General features: G+C 33.7%; 2 protein-coding genes across 4 annotated transcripts in view; one reads left to right on the top strand and one right to left on the bottom strand.

The window, feature by feature from the left end:
- Positions 1 to 16,478, top strand: part of LOC149788934 (uncharacterized) — a 69,460-nt gene extending 52,982 nt beyond the window's left edge. Inside the window, exon 2 of the transcript XR_016424278.1 lies at positions 15,254 to 16,478. The gene's annotated coding sequence lies outside the window, so the exon portion shown is untranslated. The remainder of the gene's footprint in view (positions 1 to 15,253) is intronic.
- Positions 1 to 19,821, bottom strand: part of LOC149788933 (mitochondrial inner membrane protease subunit 2-like) — a 120,613-nt gene extending 100,792 nt beyond the window's left edge. For 2 of the 3 annotated variants that reach the window (XM_089975076.1, XM_089975077.1), the window contains exons 1-3: positions 19,692 to 19,821; positions 8,655 to 8,791; positions 5,232 to 5,332 (exon numbers count right to left, since the gene is read on the bottom strand). In XM_089975076.1, the coding sequence (XP_089831202.1) occupies positions 5,232 to 5,332; positions 8,655 to 8,765 (212 nt within the window). In that variant the 5' untranslated portion in view covers positions 8,766 to 8,791; positions 19,692 to 19,821. Of the gene's footprint in view, positions 1 to 5,231; positions 5,333 to 8,654; positions 8,792 to 18,626; positions 18,740 to 19,691 lie in introns of those variants that run through there. The other variant, XM_089975078.1, reaches the window with a different exon arrangement.
- Positions 19,822 to 20,695: the final 874 nt, after the last annotated feature.

The following is a 20,695-nucleotide window of genomic DNA, read 5'->3' as shown; positions in this document are numbered from 1 at the left end:
TGACTAGGCAGCCAACAGCACAAAACACCTCACCCAGATTACATGAGCAAATCATGCCTCTGCAAGATTTGCCACATCAATCAGTTGAAAAACTTAAGGCCCCTGCCCCATGTGGAATGGGAAACAGAGTAGATCATGAAATTTGTTCTCCGAGACCTTGTAGTTCAATAATCTGAGCATGGTCACAAGTTGTGCAGCAAAAAGTGAGGCCTTATCAAGTAAACATCCAAAGATTGTGTTCAGGGATCTTGCAACAGCAGCTTCTACCTTGTCTGCATCTTTCAAACTGTCAGTATTGCCATTATATTAGGCTCCAGCTTCACTGAATTTATTCTGATAAATGTGAGGACCAGTTGATGGTTCCCTAAACTGACAATGATCAATCATTATTTTAGAGAATTCTTACAAACAAGGTGGTCATATGAGAACACAGGACTTGCACACTGAAGAAAAAAAAAACACCTAGGCTGCTTCCAGATGAGGACAAATACAATTTTATAATGGCTAAAATACTTTGTAAACAAGAATGTTTTACTGTTTCTAGCATTAATACAATACTCATCAGTTATAAAAATATTAAAACTTTCTATCTTGATTTTTTTTTAAAAATAACACATAAGAACATCAGACAGCAACCTTAAAAACAGATAATTGTTCACAAAAAAAATAGAGAACTCATCATCAAAAGACAAATCAGCTCATCCCACTACATTTTCTGGTAAATATATTCATCTATTAATACTTTTCAGTCTCAAAACATGTATAATAACACAGTATTTTCCTTGTCACTTGAAAAAGCATGGTTCACTCACTTTCTCAAGCATTACATTGGTATGCTTGACAGTAAAATCGTAACTCTCTGTTTATTTTAGGGCACCAAAAGCAATGAAAATACCACAAAAGTTGATTTTAATGCATCTTTCTACAGTTTTACACTTATAATGTGTTGGATCTGAAAAATCATGAATGATTCACTATTTTGAGCAGAATATACATACGGACTCATTGTAAAACTGTTGTAAGGAGCCAAGAAGTCAATCGAGTAGTTATCTGTGACTTCAAAACCTAGTTATTTGATAATTAAAGCTGTTAATGTTGTTTTTGATCCCATCCACACTTTTACCCCTCCAAAATGGCTATGACTGATCCATAATTTTTACAACATATAAAGACAATGTATTAATCTTTAGAATACAAGTTAAATAAGTTTCATCCATTTTGACATAAATATATGAAGTTTATAAAAAACTTACAGAAAGCAAATTTCACTTGAAGTTTCTATGTTGTTTTTAGAGCCATGTTGATGATACAAGTACAAAAACATACCACCATATATAAAGTCTGGATTCTGTTTACTTGCTAATTAAAATTATTTCATTTTATCCCATATTGTGATTTTTGTATCACAGCATAATTAAATTCATTATTTTCATATATACATGTACTAAATATGTTAATTTGTTAGGGCTTAATTTTCTAACAATATAAATTATTTTATGTATGACATTTTGCCATAATTGGTACTAGTACAGACATGATTATTTTACTGAAATATTTGTAATTTCTTTCATATTTAGTCTTATCACATTCTGTTAATATATCATTTGTTTCTTTCATTATCATTGAGTTTTTGCTTTAAAATGCTTCTACATATATTTCTAGAATTTCCCCAAAATGATTTCTCTTCATATTTTTTACTGGTACATATATTTGTTTTACAAAAGTGCATGCCTTCATCATTTTTAGAAAAATGAGTTGACTTCTACATTTGCCCAAGATCTTTATTTTAAAAAATTATGATAGAAGTGACATTGTCCCTTCTCTGTTACTATTTTGCTGATTTATTATTACATTAATTGTCTTTAAATTTAATTGAGTGCTACTTATTATTTGTCTAATTTCTTGAAAGAATACAAGATCATATGATCTATTTTTAATATTTTGGAAGTTTGTTCTATTTTATTACCCAAGGTACTTATAATTTAAGAAAGAACCTTTTATTCTGGATCCATATCGTTGTTTTAGAAAGGCATTTGACTTTTCTATATATTACATTTTTTTAGTATCAGTGTTAGCTTGGATTTTATATTCTAATTACAACTTTTTATTTCTTACCTTCAAGTGTTATTTCCATTCATTTCTAGCTCTGATGTGTTTTTATTTCTTCACTTTGCTTACTTTTTTGTCAGATTAAAGTTCACTTTCAACTTTCATCTCTTTGTTGCAACTGGAATTATATTTTTTATGTTCTACATTCTTTTCTTCTTTTTTTGTTTCCTATCAAGCTCTAGCTTCATTATTTTCCATCCTGTTTTTATCTTTAGATACCTTGGTCTTTTGCTTTCCGGTTTTTAGAGTTGTATTTGGCACTCTATGTCTTCTTCTCCATTTATTTTTACTGTCTCCCTGCTCACTAAGAACTGGAAAGGGACATTAAAAAAATTGGGGAAGCTCTGAAACCATTCAAATTTCTTATTGCTCCATGATACAGGTACTATTTTCCAGAGTCATAAAGGATGACTCTGTCAGCCGTGACATAGAATCTAAATAGTGTTAAAATCAGGGAAAGGGGAGTGGTAGATCTTGAGTAGGTGTGAATGATTAGACTGGTCATACTTTCCTTGAGTGGAGTTTGAACTTGGGTTGCTGTTGTGGGTTTTTTTCATGGGCTTAATTTAGCTTGTGAATATACATATTTTCCATTCTTTTAGGTCACTGCAAGTTTGTTTATTGTCAATAAGTTCTTGCTGGTCCCCAAAGTTTTCTTATTTCTTTTCAGTTTTCTCTTCATAGGTCTCTTCTTCTTCATTTCTATTTTCCAAGTCATTACCGAGATCTCTAGTTATGCCTGATTTTATTGCCTTGGTACATGTCTGGTCTTTTTGTTTTGATGAATGGTTTTTGCATTGGTCATTGTGTGACCTGTTTGACCACATATAAAACATGGTCAGCGATACATGCAGTACCAATACTAGGTTTTTTACTTTAAAACCCATGCCTAAGAAGCTGACAGGGATCCTTTTTCTCCCACCTTTGCTGTTCTGAACACATATTAATAATAATAATAATGAGGACTTTGTATAGCACCGAATCTTTAGAAGCTCTAAGTGCTTTACAACATTAGACAACACCTATAACATAAAAAAACATATATAATATTGTTACAGAAAACAAACACCATGAAATTAGAAAACAGATTTTCTTCAAAACAAAAATTTTAATCCATCTGTTTGGTTTAAATTTTTAGATGACGTCTTTATGATCTGGAACCATTCATCTTACGAATTAAAAAAATTCAATCGGCGCCTAAATCATTTTCACCCGGTGATTATATTTTCTTATACTGTATCTAGTACACGTTTCATTTTTAGATGTAAATGTAATAAAAAATATTGATAACACTACCTCTATAAATATTCAAATCAAGGAAACTAATATCCACCAATATGTGCAATATTCTTCATGTCATCCCATGTCATGTACAAACTATACCATATAGCCAGGCTATGTGGAATATTCTTCATGTCATCCCATGTCATGTGCAAACTATACCATATAGCCAGGCCATGTGGAATATTCTTCATGTCATCCCATGTCATGTACAAACTATACCATATAGCCAGGCCATGTGGAATATTCTTCATGTCATCACATGTCATGTACAACAGGTATACTATATAGCCAGTCCAAAAGATACTGATGCACTATGATGATTTTCAATTACAAAATTCGTTGAATGAATTAAAAACATATTTCCATAACAGAAATTATCCTACACGTATAATTGATTCTGTACTGAACAAAGCCCTTAATCTTACTCAACATGGGGTTTTAAACACAGCAAAATGTTCAATAGAGAAAAATAAGAATTCCTCTCACAATTCAGTATAATCCTTCACTGCCTAATATAGGCCTTATAATTAAGAAATATTGGAGTCTCCTAAATTTATCAAATAAAAACAGCATAAAAACACTTTAAAAAAAAAAAATTCTTGCTTATAGAAGACCAAAGAACTTGCAAGATTTTTAATTACAACTAAACAGACAGAAAATAAATAAATAAAGTCAATATTCATCATCTAAATGTAATGGACAGCGGTTCGCTCGACGTGCAAACATAAGAGAAAGTGCTTCTTTTAGTAGTACCAATATAAAAGAGCTATTTTCTCTACCTTATAACACTAACTGCTTATCACATGATGTGATTCATTTGATAGCCTGTAAAAAATATAACATGCAATATTTTGGACAAACACTTCAACAAGTTTCTAAGAGAATGAATAATCATCACTTTCATATAACAAATTATAGAGATCCTCTGTTCTCCTCTAATATTTCAGCACGTTTTACTATCAATAATCACTCCCAAGTGATTTTTCTTTCATGCCAATAGATACTGTGCATGGAGACATGAACATACTCATAAAATAAATTTATTGGATTCACAAGTTAGAATCACAAGTTAGATACTTTGTATCCTAATGGCCTTAATACCAATGCACTATATAAAATTGTATAAAATATTTTTTTTTGTAAAACTGATATGCAGTATATCCTTTATAAAAAATATAATTGTATGTATGACTATTTGTCTCTATTTTATTATTTTACTAACATTTACTTAAAACTAATAGTTCCTTTCTGTACGAGTTCTCTTCCAATCCAATGAAGAAAACTTCGAAGCAATGTATATACAGCATTACAATGAATACCTCATTTCAACAAACTGCCAAATATAGAGTTCAGAGTGTATCAGTAGATTCAATTTAAGAAAAGAAAGGGGGATTAGCCTCCAATTCATTACAAGGCACAGTTGTCATAACTCTTCAGGCATAAGGCTATTGATTCTTTGCACATACTGCAAACAACACATCGATATACATCAACTCGGTTCTGACCAGGATTCACTAAGAGAATCCAGCAGTGAAGTTTGAACACCACGACCATCCAGTCTCTAGTGAGTTTAGTGATGAACGCTAATGAAACTTATATTCAAATTGCAGCTATTGCAATGTTGTGTGACAATATTAAAATGAAGAAATTTTAGGCATGTGGAAATTGAAGTCTGGATTTGTGGAATTTCAGCTAGGGCTTGTGAGTTTATTTAGGTCACCAGCCTGGGGCCCGTGTCTAAAAACTTGTTTCTTTAAGCACTGAAATAATGCATTAGATTTACATCTAAACTGATACAGAGTGATGTGAGACTGAAATGATATGTCTGTTTTACTTACAGAAGCGACACTATTTCTCCTCTTTCAAAGCGGTAGCCGTGAGCTGCCCATTTATTCAGATACACATAATCTCTCCTCTCAGTGTCAGGATTTAACACTGGCTGCAAACAAATAAAAACATAAATTATTAATTTTTCTTTCATCATCCATGATGGTCTAGAAATATACCCTATATTTTAATTCAATTTTTTAAAAACCATAAAAAACATCAGAGTAGCTGAGTGGTCTAAAGCGCTCTCCATTACAGATCACTGCCATCTCACCTCTATCTGCATGGGTTTGAGTCTAGGTTTCGGCCAATGTGGGTATATGAGAAAGCTTGCCAGTAGCTTCTCGTGGGTTGGTGGTTCTTCCTGGTGTTTTCCTGGGTTCTTCCTCCATCATTTATATTGGCCGCCACGCACAGCCTATTGCATGCTGAAAAATGGTGTTAAACCCCACAACAACAATAAAAACCAGAAGTGAACAAATACTTTAAAAATTTGGTACTCCTCAAAGAATGACGATAGTGAAAAACAAAATGCCACAAATAACAAAGTTTTAAACAAATGAAGCATCCAAACCATAGCTTGCCAAAGATATTTATTTTGCACAGTTTGGGGCTGTTATCATCTGTTCCAAAGTACATTGGTGACACAATCATTCTGTAGTTTTTTATACTTATTTCATTTGTAATCAGCATCTTATTAAGTCGGTATTTATTAATTTTGATGTAATGAACAGTCAACAGTAAAGTGTAGAGAACTATTCAGAATATAATCTGTTATTCAGCCTGTTAACTGACTTACATTCCCTTTTTGTGTCTGGGTAATATATGTATATGTACTGTCCCATTTTTAAGAGTACTTGACAGTCATGTGATACACTGTTAAAAATTTGGATAATACTACTACTAATAATAATGAGGACTTTGTATAGCTCCTAATCTTTAGAAGCTCTAAGCGCTTTACAATATTAGACAACACCTATAACATAAAAACATATATAATGATATGATTACAAAAACAAACATCATGAAATTAGGAAACATAAAAAACATGCTGAAAATATTTAAGGTAGGAAACATTATTAGGTCTTTAAGTTTGTTCTTGCAGTTGAAATAAGTGAGTTTTAAGAGATCTCTTGAACGGGATCACTGTGACTTTGTGTCTAAGTTCAGTGGGCAATTCATTCCACGTTGCTGGGCCCTGGTATGCAAAAAAACGCTGTCCATATGGATGAACTGTTCATTACTGAATGATTTGCTCAATGAATGATAAGTAAAAGGCAAACTTACGAAATCCTTCTTTGAATATAAAAATTAAATTATTCAAATGTTATTGCTGAAAAACGTACTGTGTAACTGTCTGGACAAAATTAGGCCATGATGGAGGTGATAGTAGGCATCAGCACCATTTTAATTTAGGACCAGTGACATTTTCTGGTGAAATGCCCAGATTGTTATTACTTTTGTTTTGGATGAGTAATAAAAACAGGATTTTCTTGATAGTCACAAAGGTGGTCATATAAGATGCAAACCATTTCCAATTAAAGACAGATGCTCTAACCATTAGGCCACCACAGCAGTGGTCTTAGGTGGGAAGCACAATGTCTAGTACTTGCAGAAATGAACACCAAGTACCCGATATTTGACATCCCCAGTAACTCATGCTCAGTACCAGGTACATGGTGCCCAGTGCGTAGACACACACTACCTGGTTCCCAATGACTAGTGGCCTTACCCAGTTCTTTCTGACTGATCACCAGTGAAAGACCGGTTGAGCAACACGGAGTCTCTATTCCCGGAACTTGACACAACAGATAGTAGATTGCACTTTCCTAACACCAGAAAAAATGCAGGCCTTATTCTTGGGTGTCAGTAGCATCCTTAAACCATGAAGTTCCCATCAGCACCCCCCCCCCGATCAATAATCTGAGAACATTCATTTACCAGGAAGTGCCTCTTATTCCTCTTGGAATTGGCAAACTGGTGATTTCCTTGAGACAGGAAGTGCCATTTGCCTATCCCAAGAAAGGAGAAAGTCCATCAACAAAGAACAAAAAAAAAGACTGTATCATTCTTCAAGCTTCTGTATGAGTGGCAGCTATCAACTAAATAACACACTTCATCTGCCTATGATGCACTGAAAGTACTTATGTCTATGTGCACTAACTTAGTAAATGCCAAACAGGTGGTGCCATTTCTCAAATGTATGCAAACGGCCACAACATCCAGAACAAAATTATAATGTGTAATACGTACCTTAACACATTGGTACCAAGATAATACATTTTATGACAGCACTGTTTAACAAGCATGTACACAAAATACTATCATAAAATCAACAAAATGGCAGATGGGGATACCCAAAATTGAAATAAAATACAAGGACTGGAGAGGAAAGGACAACTGCAATACAAAAATGTATAAGACTGAAATGATTTCATAAGAACTAAATTTAGCAGTAATCTTGAAAACCCAAAGGCATGTGAGCTACCAGCGAAAAGAAAGAAGAAATTATCTCTGAATGGATGGAAATGACAAGGGCATTAGATAGGAACATGTTGTTTTTGTCCCATGACTAACCAGAGGTGGGAATTTTCTCCTTGGAATGGGTACTAGTGCCAAGGAGAGAAAGCAATGTAATTATTTTTTGTTGTTGTTGTTCTAGGGTTTAATGCCATTTTTCAGCACATGATCGGTTATACATGGCGGCCAGTATTAATGGTGGAAGAAGAACCCGGGAAAACCCCAGAAAGAACCACCGACCCACGAGAAGCTACTGGCAAGCTTTCTCACATATCCACATTAGCCAAATCCGAAACTCTAACCCAAGCAGACAGAGGTGAGATGGCAGTGATCCGTAACGTAGAGCGCTTTAGACCACTCGGGCCCCCAATGTAATAATAGCAGGTAATGTATTATAGCTGCTGAAATATAGTTTCCATATTCTGGGACTGTATATCTCAGTATGCTGTTCCTGCTGCACATCTTAGTGGATTATGTTCAATAAAATGTACAAACCATAATTATTCCATTTATTTTTTTACTGCCTTCACATATTCCATGTCTTCTTCCATCCAATTAGTTTGCAATTTAACATCATCCTAGGGCCAACCATAGAAGACCAAACTGCAGTAATTTCCAATGGCCAATCACAATAAAAAAAACTGTAACCAACACGGATTTATCAGTCTATTTTTGGATCTATTCAATTTATAACTTACAGCTTTTAGTTCTTGGTGCAATGCTTGCAAGTTGTTTTCATCTATTCTTTTACAAACTAAATTTTTTAGTTATTAGCGAATGATGAAATTTTGTCCTTTTGTCAAAACTGGAACAAATTACACATAGTTTATATTTATTCTACCTTCACTACAATTCTTTGCTCATTCATTCATGTATTAATCAAGTCATTCATTCATTTATAGTAAGTATCAAACCTGCATTGAGGCTCCCTCAACCTTGGCAACATAACCAAACAAATCTAGTGCTGTGATGGTGACAGGGATGACTAATGTCACAGTCCCTGCAAGCACCTTTCTCCACATCATGCTGTCTCACCCTTCATCTACCTCCTCTGAAATTTATAAGCACTGATAAGCATCACCTTAACATGAGATCAATCAATTAATGTATGATTCTACAGTAGTGATGTTTTCATGTATTGCCATCAAGGCGAATTATCACTTTATTCAGTATGATAATGATGTAGGCAAAATAATATAGATTACTAATATTATACTGATTTGATGCACACATACATACACATGGCCCATGTAAATCCATTATACAGATTTGATGCACATATGCACGCACCCGACCCATTTAAATTCATTATCAGGGCTCGAATTTAACAAAAATTTCTTTGTAGCCTGAAGGACTAGTATATTGAGAAATTTACTAGTCCTGCCAAATCTTTACTAGTCCTGTTCACAAAACAATATCATACAGCTTTCATGGATGTTTACCGATTCAATTTTAAAGTTCGAACAACCCGTAACAAAACTGGATGTTTTCTGTATGTTTGTTTTTGCAAATTGCGTACACCAGTTACACCACATAATGTTCCTTTCCTCGTCATAATTCAGCCATTCCCCGTCTTTTGTCCATTTCTTCTGAAATTTTCCGTTATGCTTTTCCTTATCATAAGAATCATTCCTCATCATTCTCGTTCAACTTTTGCTTTTTTTCCCGGTGGCTGAACACCTTCTATCAAATGCCACATTTTGCCTGTCTTAAAAGGAGGGAATTGTACCTTGTTTTAAAATATGAGATGTTATAGTATAGCTGATGCGAAATATTTAAAGAAAATAAGGGAATGGCACAGTGTCCTTTATATAAGAAAGTCAGAGCAAGAAACATGTTTTAAAACACGTCTTTACCCCCTCCCACAATTAAATGGCCTCTCCTTAACAAAGACTTAACTTCAGCAGATGTTCTGCATGATCACAGCAGTGGCTATTGTAAACACTTATAAAATATCAGCATCAGAAGATAGTATTAGTTTCAGCTTGGAAAAGGTGTGTTCCCGTGAAACAAAGCCATCTGACACTCAGTGCGTTGTATTTAACAGCTCCAATTACGGTATCATAAGTCGTAAGTTTGGTAATTGTTCCTAATTAATCTAACCTCAATGTATTGATGAAATTAATAATAAGGCAGAAAATTTTCAAATCTTAGATGCCCAACAAATGTACGGCATTCTGCTTGGATATCTGCACGTGTATTCAATTATTTTTTCATTCTTGTAAGGGAAAAATATAAAAACTATTCTTATCATCATAGAAAAAGTAGCTGTATGGAAAGGATGTGTCAATAATGTAATCGTAATAAACTGATCTAATTCTTAAAATTATTTTGATGGAAATTTAAAATATGTAGTTTCCTGTTTGTGACTGTTGGAGCATTTGGGTAGTGAGCAACAACAAAAAAACCCAACCTTAAACAAAAATAAATGTGCGAACTGATTTCTTTAAATAGTTTTTGCCGTGTTCTTTTGTGTGGTATACTGCGTTGTAGTTTGTTACTGTGGTCAAAAGAATAAAGTGTGATATCACATCATTTTTTCATTTAATTCGTTATCAGATTAATTACGATCAATTACCAAACTTCTGCTGTTAATTACGGGACCATAATTTGCGCTGTTAAGTGAAATGCACAAAATCAGATGGATTCTTGTTATAGAAACACACTTTTCCAAGCCAGAGATTGACTTCATCTTCTCGTGCTAATATTTTATGACTGTGTTTACCATGGAAACTGCTTTGATTCCACAGAACATCTGCTAAGTCAAATCTTTATTAGAGAATGGCGTAAACAAACACTGATTATTGATAACCGAAACTTACTAGCCCATCGGACTATTAACATTTTGAAAGTTACTAGTCTGCTAGGAAATCTGCTAGCCTCGGGCTAGCGGACTACCACTAATTTCAAGCCCTGATTATACAGATAAATGCACACATGCACACACCTGACCCATGCAAATCCGTTAAGTAAATTTGATAAATGCAAACACCTGGTCCATGCAAACCCATTTCCATTTTACTGCAAAAAAAACAGTGTGCTTGTGTAACTTAAATTTTTAATGTACATGTATCTGTAATAATTTTCCAGTCATATTGCTACGATTTCTGCAGTGTGGCAGTTTAAAGTGATGTTCAGCACTGGGGCATCATGCCGCAGACATGTTGCATGATGTCTCACCCAGTCACATTATTCTGACACCAGGCCAACCAGTCCTAACACTAACCTCTTAATGCTGAGCGTCAAGCGAGGCAGCTGTTAGTACCATTTTTGTAAGTCTTTGGTCTGACTCGGCCGGGGTTCAAACCTACAACCTCCTGCATCCTGGGTTCGAACCCACAACCTCCCACATTCAGGGTGGAAGCTCTATCTGCTAGGCCACCAGAGCGTTTGGAGAAAAAAAAACAGAGCAATAATACATGGAAACATGTTTACCATTAACAGTAGGGTTCTCAGCACTGAAACATTTCAATAAATACATGATTTTCAGATATAAATAGCAACAGTCTACAAGCAATTGTCAGGGAGAAACACAAAGGAATTTTCCATGAGCTGTAACCATGGCTTTGTCATTTGGTATTGCATGTTTCTTCAGTACAGTTTCTAAAGAAACAGTAAAAATATTGTGATATTACCATTATATTAACATTTAAACAAATTTGGCAATCTTGCAAAACAACTGTAGATCAACAATAATATCATTATTATAAAGTGCTTTACAATAAAACTATTAAAGTAGTAAATAAGCAGGTTTTGTACACATAGTTTTAAAAGTAGGCGGTAACTCATAAGCATTCATCCCCTCATCAACATAAGCACACATATTTGATATAGCCAACACTATACAGTCTAGAATGGAGGAAACTACTGGTACAGAAATCACACAACCTAAAACTAAGGTCACAGAGACCTAGTGTTAGCATGACAGAGTTACTTCAATGAGATGCATCTACCTGCCAATTAATTTAATTTAATGAAGAGACAGCTGAAAATACAAACATCACTAAAGTGTGCACACTGGGTCACAATGACCTATGTTTTGTATTATAGGTGAAATAGGATCTAAGATATTTATTGCAAAATGAATATCTGAAATACAAAAGTCAGTAAAGCTTGAAGATTGGGTTGCATTAAACTAGTTTTGGTATGACTGAGTTATTCTCGTTCAGATGTATGCACATACCAAATCTCACAAGTGTAGATAAAATAGGGTACAAGACATTAATGGTTTAATGAACAGATAGCTTAAAATACATAGACACAACACATGAAAATTTGGTTACAGTGACCTAGTTTTGATGTGATGAAACCAATGTCTTTATGATAATCCACATACATGTACCTATTTTCATCAGTGAAAGTGAAATGGGTTCCAAGATATTCACATGTAATTAATGTGAAGTTGAAAATAAAAAAGGGATCACAATTGGGTCACAGTGTTTTACTTTTGGAATGGTTGATTTATTCTCCATGCGATATATCCACATACCAATATTTTTCAACAACGTGGGTCCAATAGACTCCCAAACATTTTGGGCAAAATGAATAGAAAAGTCAAGATATAAAAGTCACACGCAAATGAAAACTGAATCCCAAATACATAGTTTTGGTATAGCTGAGGGCATACGGAACAACACATAAAACCACTAAGACATTCAAGTGTAAAAACTGCTTCATATGGATCTAGTTTTGGTAAGGTTTTGTTGCTTTTCTTGAGATGACTCCACATATTAGTAACATTCATTAAAAATGGGGTCCAAATTATTAAGGAGATTACAAATGGGCATCTAAAACTACAAAAGTTGTTCAAACTTGAAAATAGTTAAAATTGACCTAGTTTTGGAAAAAGTAATTTTTTTAAAAAAATAATTAAAAAATTAATAAAGTTAAACCAAATTCATTTTTAACTGAGTCTTCTATATGACCAACTGAAATACAGTTTATTTTGCTCCAAGAACAATAAGATAGACTAATTTTCTTGGTGGCTGGCTAGATTTTCAAATGGCTAATTATTATTCACAATTTTGCATTGATTTATACATAAATGTAAGTCATTGGCCCATCACAAATTCCCTGCCGTTTTCTAGGTCAAGAAAATCCCTACACCAGTTATCTTGTCATTCATACTGAGCTGATCAAGCATCAAGTTTTGAACAATCTCTCAAAATATCAATCTGGCTCTTCCTAAACTTGCTGATCTAATCAAAAGTCCCAATCCATTCTATACCAACCATTCTTGGTGTATATATTCATTTCTATTAAGACTAACTCATCTGTCATTCAGAGTTATCAAAAATCCCATTGCTTTATATTACTTTTCAGCAGTTCATCATAACATAAAATGCACTCACTTAACATGAAATATTGTTTCTTGTTCAACCAAACTCTTTCTGAGTCTGGTTAAATGTAGGTACAATTAATTGCTAGCAATAGGAGTCACTCATCTTTTCGGCATAACAGCTACACTGTCTGCAAAAACTTGTTCTATCTTTTCTGTTTCTATTTACTAATAACAACAAAACAACTGATGCACGGTCTGCACATCTTTTTTTATGTCTCTTCAGTTTCTATTTACAAATAACAATAAAACAACTGAAAGCATTTTGCATGTTCAAAGCTATAGATAAGAATTTAATAAACTGGGTATCCTATTCCAGGATTAGAGCTACTATATATTTTTAAACTTTAACTGATTTAGTATACTGTCAACACTATATAAATCAAACTTAGGATAACAGGTATGAATCTTAATCATCAAGACATTAATCCTACCTTATACAATATGTAAAATGGCTAAGTGCCCAACATTAATTTATTATATGGCTATTTTTGAGTTTTCTCTGAAATGGGAGTAAGAAAAACATTTTCCTGTTTATTTCTGAATACATCCAAATACATCTGCTTCCAAGAAATTTTCTTTTAGCCAGAAGCCTAGTTGTGTTAAAAATGGTTTTTTATTGACAATTTTGCTTACGCATGTGCAGAAGAGTAAATGTGAGGGGGTGAGGGTTGCTTATTGGACCCATCATTTTCATGTCCGGCCACATTTTACCCCAAATCTCAAACTTAACCAACTTTTTGCAAAGGATCACCTGCCTGTATGCAGTTAAACTGGTCTGTCTTAGATCTCAGACCAAAAAGTCTCAAATCTGAAAACAAAATTTGATTCTGACAGCCTGAGAAATTCTGTTGTAAAAAAGTAAAAAAAATCAGGTCGCAAAAACAATGTTCTTCTCCCTTTATTTTTAATGCAAGTAGAAAGTTTAGATTTTTTGGTATTATTGTAGAGCTACATCTGTTTATTTTCCTGTAATACCACCCACTTTTGTTTATCTTAAATGACCTTGATGCTATAGAGCTCAGAAGTAGGGTACAACCTCAGGACGCATAAATTCATCACTATGGATTAATGAGCTAACAGTGTATTGTACTATCATAATCTGCTTATGCTGACATCTGGCCTGAGTACTGTTTGCTGTGATACACTACAGTGTTTAAGCTAAGCATATTTAGAGGGGAGCTATGCCCTGCCCAAATTTTTTTAGCACCCCTGTCAAATTTTTGAAGCTTTGAACATCTCTATCAAATTTAAAAGTACTATTATTATTCACTGACAAAATTTAATTCTGTTTTGGCACCATGCTCTTGGTCAGTTTTGCCACAGCTGTGCCATTGGTTCACTTTGGTCTTTATCGTTAAGGCTCATTATTGATACACGCACAATCACAGTTAATTATTCTGCCATTGTGATGTGCAGTGCCATATTTAAAAATGCCTACCACATAGAGAGTTCGTAATTCACTCGCAAAGAAGGGATCTAAGTAAATAGGAAATGGACAGAATATTTTCGGTATGTGAATTTTCTATTCAATTTATTCACGAGGTCAAGATGTTTATTTTATTCCTATTTGATACCCCTATCCTTGCAACAGCATCAAGAGCTGATTCGGTACGTGCTGCTTTAATATGAAAACAGAAAACTGCAGCCTTTTTTGTCCATATACATGTACTCTTACTTATGTATGTATAATGACATAATTATTGACAATCAGTAGCCTTCAATTTAATTTTTTCTTTTTTCAATTATATTCATTGTTCAGTCATTGTACAATTTATTCAGAATGCATGATATGTAGACGGACATATTTCTTTCTCACTGTTACTATATTGATGAAATGGAATACAAACATTAATTTGAGTTTATATTGAAATTAACATATGACAATTACTAGAATGTTTTAACAAAAAAGTAACTATTCTTTTTTTTTATAAAACAATATTATATTATATACATTATACAGAGAGAGAAAGAAATTATACTTTAAGTTTCATGGTTTTAAATTTTATGATATTAATTTTCCAATTATCACACACTGTGTGGCCCATAAGGTCATTTATTTATTTTTATTATTATTTTATTATTATTATTATTTTCATTGCAAATTTGAAACTTTAAATGATATAAATATTAGTGGAGCATGAAAAGTAAAATGACCATTTGTATTTGTTTTAGATTCCCTCAGAATGAACCCACCAAGGAAACCAGGACAGATGAGATGGCAACAGACCCAAACCTATAACCTATAATAAAGACGAATCCTAGCTTTTAGTTAAGTAAAATAGTTGAAATAGTGAATAATTTGGTAAATAAATGATGTTAAGCCAAAGTTACTTATTTTTTCTCTTTTTCACTAGTTACTATATGATATCCTTTCACACATGAACAGCCCTGATCTTGAAAATTTGTCCAACTGTGCTCATGGTGTCCTGGTCAGCACCTCTGTCATTTTATATGCTAGCTGGAACTGTGCACTCAAATAGTCATACATGTACTACTGGACTAGCTACAATTGACCAACTTTTGAAAGCAGGAACAGGAACTGCTACACTAAAAAAAACCAATGGCTATTTTTTTTTTAAATGTACCCAGAAAAATAGTTTCGCTCAAAGTTATAGCATAAAACTGATTACACTGACCACTCTGTATAAATACTAAGCAAATGAAAAAAATGTCAGTCTCAATCAATGATCTACAATTATTTGATGTTGCCACTGTACAAATAATTGGGCACTTGTTTGGTCCTCCAAAGTTGTTCTTTAGCAGTGACTTCAACAAACACCTTCATCAAAACAAGCATACAACAGTCTACAATAAAAACAATGCATCATCAAAGTAAGTCAAAATCAAACTTAAATAAAAGCAATGGAATATGATGGATTGTTTCATTTTCCAAAGTGAGTGGAACATGTTCATTGTGCTGTGAAAGTTTCATTTTTGCTGGGAAAATGTTTATGCTCATGATTGCTTACAAAAAGCAGCATAAAATAACATGTCCAATCTGTTGAAATCTAAGACATCTATCAAGATAATTGCAGAAGAGGCATCTTGCAAATACGTTTATCAATTTTTTAATTTGTTCACATGTTTTTATTTTCCGATCAACAAACACATCCCTTGGGTAGCCTCAGCAAGATGATAGTTGTCTCCAGCTGACCAAATTCTAGGCTAATTTAAATACAAGTACATGTAGCATCTATACAACTATAGCCACATGCTACTGGCGACAATATCGTAGTGAACTGTTTAGTGACCACAAGTTTATTTACAACGCAATATAGATCAAATGAGGACTACCATTTTTTATATGTGTGTCATTTTTGTTTTCTAACAAGATATACCCAATATGTGAACTTAATAACATGTGATTTAACTTGAATTCGGTGATTTTTCAGATACATGTGCGGTACTTAATGCAATATGGATTGTACAACACAAATATAAGTTGTCAATAAACTATTGTATTTCAGACTAGTTTTGTCTTCATTTAATCAAAGCACATATTTTGTGTCAGTTTTATTAACCCCACACACACTATCCACTCCCACCCCTGGGCAGTACATGTAACATTTTCTTCAGCTAACTGACACAGTTGGTTATAACATTATTTGGTACTGAACATAATCGGGTTCTATGGACCCCAAAAATTGTTTTATAGTGGGGTCACATTGTATAATGTATTTTCAGGGTTAAATAATAACAAAATTTATTAAATGTATGAGTTGAAAAACTTGCAGAAATACAAAATTTGGCATTTAATGAATTTTTTGTTTGAAAAAAAATATCACAAAACATGGGAATTATTATAATAAATGCTAGTAGATAACAAGTGAACACCTAAGTTTGATGAAAGCAATATCTATAATAGAAAATTCCCTGGAGCAGCTCAGGTGAACCATATACTCAAACATGTAAATATCCTTTTTTATGCATTACTTGACAACTTAATAAGACATTTATTACAACTATATAAGAGTTCAATGCCGTGATAGTGCAGTACCAGTGTTGCACACTAAGTGAAATATTTGTTCCCATGTCCATCAAATGTTGACCTTATGAACCCATCTGGATGCTCTTTTAGTGAGAAATTTTTTTTTAAAATGCACCAACAATTTTTTATTAGTCGATGTCTATCCATGTATATGTTGGTGCAATATCCAAAGTCATGAAAAGTGATAAAAACTGTATGATAGCAATGAGTATATATTTTAAAACAATTAGTCTGGCAATTAAAACATTCAGGGTTTGTAGTAGTTGGCCAAGTTGCAATGTGTTTTAGGCAACATGTTTGCCATATTGAAGTCACCACAATGGTGAGGAAGATTTAATTTATTTTGATGCTGAAATAATGATGAAAGAAACCAAATTTATGCAAATATACAGTCTGTCATTTAATTAATAATTGAAAGAAAAGAAATTCAGAAAATGTGGGTATTTATTATAACAAAATGCTAGTGTACACTAAAGTTAAATGAAAGCATGATCTGGAATGGAAAAATGTCATGAAGCAGCTCATTTCTGGTTAAGCAGGCATTCAAGCATATTAATGTTTTTATTGGTTATTTGAAACAATGTTAGCTGGCAAAATATTTTGTTTAAGCAAATAAGCTTATATCATTTTAAGCATTATTAATACATTATGTGCTACTATTTTCTTTTTGTCACTCTAAAATGTTAGTCACCCATTCCAAATGGGGGGGGGGGGCAATCAAAGTGTCCCCTTCCCATGGGGAAACTATGTACAATGCTGCAGTGCAAATAGCAAAGTAAGGTGGCAAAATTGTCACAAAGTAAATTCAAAAAGCTGTCAATTTTTAGTTACCAATGCAACTCCATTAAATACTATCCTGTATTTTTCTTTTCCCCTCTAAAATTTTATGTCCCCAAATCTGGAGGACATGGAGTCAAAGTGTGTAATAAAGTTAAGTGATGGCACATTCAAGTGCTGGAATTGCATCACTTACTGCTTTGATATGCTACCCTGGTGAAACAAGATTTTCTGCAAAAACAGTGACATTTTTATTATGACATTAGTGCCAAGTTGCACTATAGATTTAACCCTTCTGAGTATCAATTTTCATGGATTTTGTTGTTATGGTCTAGGAATTAAAAATCCCTGCAAGTGTGATGATAACAGAACTCTTCTACACGTCAAGAGGCACATCCAAGATTTTAAGCTTAAACAAAAATATATAAAATCATGAAAATGCAGACAAGCCCAATTTTTGCAACAATTCATTCTTTCATTGGCAACTAAACCACTCTCAAACTGATTTCTACATTTTTTATATTTACAAAGGAAGTGATCATGTGAACAACTGGTTGTAATCTGGTACCCCTTCAAATATATTTTCATAATCTAAGAAGAAACTATGACGGCTAACATACCATTTTTACTTTAAACTATTGCAAACAGATGTCATGCTGACCTGAGCTGAACAATACAGTGATTCTCAGCTGTTAGCTTTTGTCATGCAGTAATTATAAAAGTTACAACATCAGCTGACAGATAAGGAAAATACAGCAGTAAGCTTAACCATATACTTACAGTACCTCTTAGTATGGATTAAAACCAGATCTTTACTGTTGTGCTAAAACACATGTAACAATGTTGAATTTAGAAACCAACAAATATTTGTGAGATCTCTATCTCTAAACCAAATTGTGTCAGCTCTTGAGAGTCACTTTAACAATGTTTGCGCTAATATGCCATGTTAGAGGGGTTGCTGTCCTACAGGCGAACTGCATCAATGCAAAGGGATTATTACCATAGAAATTCAGTGGCCACTCAGGTCCAAGTGTACATTCAAGTGGTGGACCCTTGTAATATGAATTCTACAACTTAAAACATATGAATCATATAGGTCAAATATAACCAGGGCTGTCATGCTTACAAAAAAAGTAACTGTTTACATATCTAATTATAAAAAATAAAATGATTCAATTTACAAGAGTGATCATACATTCTTGTCATAGACCTAAATAAGGTGAATTTATGTAACAAAAAAGTCAATATGATAACCAGTCTCTTTTCAATGAAGTTCACGAATAAATGTATCTGTTGCTAAAGTATAAATATATCTCCTTCGAATAAACAGGATTGAAGTTTACTACATTACTGACAAACATAATCAAGTACAGATACATCTTATTGACTTTGACCAGGTAGTGTTACAATACATTACAGTGCTAGTTTTCACTAGTCAGCCAATAAACTGCCGATTAAGCAGATTATCAACAAAGTTATTCAGAAAAAGACTGCATTTTTCTTTTAAATAATATATTTGCCCTCCAATCTCAGTAAATTCTTCTCAGTGATAACAGTAGCAACCAGTGTACTGCACTTCCTGACTTGAATTGAGTTGGTTTGTTGTACTGGGTTTTTATTCTTTCCTTTGAGTTAAATTTCTAAACAAAACAGCAGCATTAGTGTAACATACCCAATGAAGAACGGATTTAGGAAACCATCGAAAATATGTAACCGTCACTGTCTTGACACGATTTTTATGGTTAAAACAACACAGGATGCCTTGAAATAAATTTCAATGCATATGTATCCGTTAAAAACAACTCTGTTTAAAATTTCTTTATATTAAATATATTCGTAACTTACAAACTAACAGCTCTTATACCAACAGAATTGTGCAGCAGACGCTTCGACCTTCGAACAGAAACCTTTCTTCGCCTCTATCAAGAAGAGTCTCGCCGCCTTGGAATAAACTGGTCTGTATACGTACACGACAGGTAAGTTCGGTATGTATCTAATCAGCCGTTGCTCTGACTGGATATATACTCACTCATTTTCATTTGTGGTGTCATGGTCTTTGCCCATTATTCACAGCTTACACTTTTCCAGCAGCAGCCTCAAAATGGATTACCCCCCTTGGGAAGGATAAAGCTTACGCACTCTGCACCATCGCCGCTAACTCATAGTAAATCAGTTTTGAAAAACATCGGAACTTAATAAGTTTGTGCCACAGCGATGTAAACGGTTGTTAAATGCACTCTGGAGAAACCATACGAGTTGATTACTGCATCACGCTCAATTAAAGTAGCATGTCCGGCAGTATTTTCTCTCTAATGGGTTTAGTGCAGAATGTGAAGATTTTGACCAGTACGAAAAAATATAATTAAGTAATTCATCGATTGCAGAGATTGCGCACAGAACTGATGTCGTTTCGAGGTAGCACGCGGCGGACGACGCAATATACATGTACAGAATATCTAAATGGGTAATGCTTTAATATCGAATTTATTCAACTAGTTTCATAAATTTATTATTAAATCATTACCGATATGCTATTCTTTTCACCACAGTTTTTATTTTAATGGAAATTATTCAGAGAGAACGAAGAATACTTTCTTTCATACTGACTCAAATGCTGCACCTTTATATTGTTGCAAGTGAAAAATAGTCACATACGCTAGTTAAGTTGATAATGTACCGTCAGTAGTGAAGTGGGATACTTTACGGACAATGGGAATTAGCATTACAGGGACCCCTGGGTCAGATTACGGACAATGGAAATTTAACATGGCGAAAAATCGTGGGTCAGATTACGGACAAGGGGAATTAACATGGGAATAAATCGTGGGTCACTTTACGGACAAGGGGAA

This window comes from Sinohyriopsis cumingii, chromosome 11, assembly GCF_028554795.1.
Source record: "Sinohyriopsis cumingii isolate HCF-2022 chromosome 11, ASM2855479v2, whole genome shotgun sequence".
Lineage (NCBI taxonomy): Eukaryota > Metazoa > Mollusca > Bivalvia > Unionida > Unionidae > Sinohyriopsis > Sinohyriopsis cumingii.
The sequence above is the reverse complement of the archived record's forward strand: the minus strand, read 5'-3'. Positions and strand labels throughout refer to the sequence as shown.